This window comes from Molossus molossus, unplaced genomic scaffold (genome assembly GCF_014108415.1).
Source record: "Molossus molossus isolate mMolMol1 unplaced genomic scaffold, mMolMol1.p scaffold_m16_p_10, whole genome shotgun sequence".
Taxonomy (NCBI): Eukaryota; Metazoa; Chordata; class Mammalia; order Chiroptera; family Molossidae; genus Molossus; species Molossus molossus.
The window spans coordinates 78,945,503-78,948,151 of NW_023425345.1; the positions used below are offsets into that span (position 1 = coordinate 78,945,503).

Sequence of the window (2,649 nt, forward strand, 5' to 3'; positions counted from 1 at the left end):
GCAAGAGGCTCCCTCTCATCAATAAAGGAAAAAAAAAAAAGCCTGTAAGATGACGTTAGGGACAAACGTTTCCTTTCCAGATCCCTCCTGTTTGAGGGAAGTATTTTCAGATAACTTTAATCCTGGGACAAGAGTGGTAAATCCAGTATTGTGGACTTGGTGCTGGAGAAGGTGCCCCAGGAGAGTGGTGGATGCAGGAGAACCAGCCTGTCCAAAGCTGCAATCTCCGTGGGGTTGGGTAGAGGTCGGTGGCCTCTGAAGGACCTAATCAGCCACCTTCTCTCTTGCAGCTCTGTTGAAGATGCACTGGACACCGGAACACGCCCAGCCTCTCAACCAGTGGCCAGAGCAGCACCTGGACGTCTCCTCCACCACCCCGTCGCCAGCCCACAAGTTGGAGCTGCCCCCTGGGGGTCGCCAGCGCTGCCACTATGCTTGGGCACACGATGACATCTCTGCCCTCACTGCTTCCAACCTCCTCAAGCGCTATGCAGAGAAGTACTCAGGGGTCCTGGACTCGCCCTACGAGCGCCCCACCCTGGGCGGCTACGGGGATGCCGCCTTCCTCAACGGCGCAAAGGGGGACCCTGATCCCTGGCCAGGACCAGAGCCACACTACCCCTTGGCCTCACTCCACGAAGGCCTCCCGGGAACCAAGTCGGGCAGTGGGGGCGGCTCCGGGGGCCTCGGGGGCTCCCCAGTTTTAGCCGGGAACCTGCCTGAACCCCTCTACGCCGGCAATGCGTGCGGGGCCCCGTCCACAACGCCCGAGTACGCAGCAGGATACGGCGGGGGGTACCTGGCCCCGGGTTACTGCGCGCAGACGGGAACGGCGCTGCCCACGCCGTCCCCCGCCGCGCTGCTGCAGCCCCCGCCTCCGCCGGGCTACGGCCCCTCCGGGCCTCTGTACAACTACCCTGCGGGGGGCTATGCTGCGCAGCCCGGCTACGGGGCTCTGCCGCCGCCCCCGGCCCCGCCGCCAACCCCCTACCTGCCCTCAGGCCTGGCGGCGCCCACGCCCCTGCCGGCGCCCGCCGCGTCCCGGCCGGCCCCCACCTCCTACAGCTTCCAGGCGGCGGCTCCGGGAGCAGAGGCTGGGATGTCCCTGAAGCGCAAGGCCGCTGACGAGGGCGCAGAGGGCCGCTACCGCAAGTATGTCTACGAGCCTACCAAGGCCCCGGCAGCCGACGGCGCCCCCTACCCCGCCGCGGACAACGGCGAGTGTCGAGGCAACGGGTTCCGGGCGAAGCCGCCTGGAGCAACGGAGGAGGCGTCGGGCAAGTACGCTGGCGGCATCCCTCTCAAGGTCCTGGGCTCCCCGATCTACGGCCCGCAACTCGAGCCCTTTGAAAAGTTCCCGGAGCGCGTCCCAGCACCTGCTCCCCGAGGGGGCTTTGTCTTGCCGTCGGAGGAGCCTCTCAAAGGTGTGGACCCGGGGTCCCTGGAGCTGGTGACGAGCAAGATGCTGGACTGCGGGCCCCCGGTGCAGTGGGCAGACGTGGCGGGCCAGGGCCCGCTCAAGGCGGCGCTGGAGGAGGAGCTGGTGTGGCCCCTGCTGAGGCCGCCCGCCTACCCCGGCAGCCCACGCCCGCCCCGGACCGTGCTACTCTTCGGACCGCGGGGCGCGGGCAAGGCGCTGCTGGGTCGCTGTCTGGCCACGCAACTGGGCGCCACGCTGTTGCGCCTGCGCGGAGCCACGCTGGCCACCCAGAGCGCCGCCGAGGGCGCGCGCCTTCTTCAGGCCGCTTTCGCGGCTGCGCGCTGCCGCCCACCCGCGGTGCTGCTCATTAGTGAGCTGGACGCGCTGCTGCAGACCCGGGAAGACGGCACCACCGCCACTGGCGCCCTGCAGGCGCCGCTCCTGGCTTGCCTGGACGGCGGCTGCGGCGCGGGGGCCGACGGCATGCTGGTCGTGGGCACCACCTCGCGGCCCGCTGCTCTGGACGAGGCCACCCGCCGGCGCTTTGCACTCCGCTTTTATGTGGCGCTGCCCGACGGTACGGCCCGTGGACAGATCCTGCAGCGGGCGCTGGCCCAGCAGGGCTGCGTGCTGAGCGAGCGGGAGCTGGCGGCCCTGGTGCAGGGCACCCAGGGATTCTCCGGGGGCGAGTTGGGACAGCTGTGCCAGCAGGCAGCGGCCGGGGCGGGCCTCCCAGGGCTGCAGTGCCCCCTCTCCTACAAAGACTTGGAGGCGGCACTGGCCAAGGTGGGCCCCCGGGCCTCCCCCAAGGAGCTGGACTCGTATGTGGAGTGGGACAAAATGTATGGCTTCGGACACTGACAGTACGCTGGGGAGGCCACGGGAGCCGCTGCCCTTCCCTCCCCGGCCCTGGGAGGGATGTCTGTAACCCTCCAGGCTGGGAGGGTGCCGAGTGATGAATGTGGGGAGGGAGAAGGGAGGGGGCTGGTGGATTTTTTTTTTTTTTTCCGTGGGAAGGAAAATGCTTCTGCTAGGCAGATAGATGCCATATGCGCTGTGTACTCAGGATTTTTCTATTTATTGTGGACGGGAAGCTCGCCATCTCAGCTCCTCAGATGGGCACACCCCGATGGGCTGACACCCAGGACCTAAGGAACTCCTGCTCTCTCGCCACAATCCTTTTGTCTCCTCGCTCCCAGAATGGCTCCTTGCTCCTCCCTCCACTCTCC

At 67.2% G+C, this 2,649-nt stretch overlaps 1 protein-coding gene across 1 annotated transcript; it reads left to right on the forward strand.

The window, feature by feature from the left end:
* The first annotated feature begins 301 nt into the window (after nt 1-301).
* FIGNL2 (fidgetin like 2) lies at nt 302-2,281 on the forward strand. Its single transcript, XM_036250681.1, has one exon. The coding sequence runs from the start codon at nt 302-304 to the stop codon at nt 2,279-2,281; it is 1,980 nt and encodes a 659-aa protein (XP_036106574.1).
* The last annotated feature ends 368 nt before the right edge of the window (nt 2,282-2,649 follow it).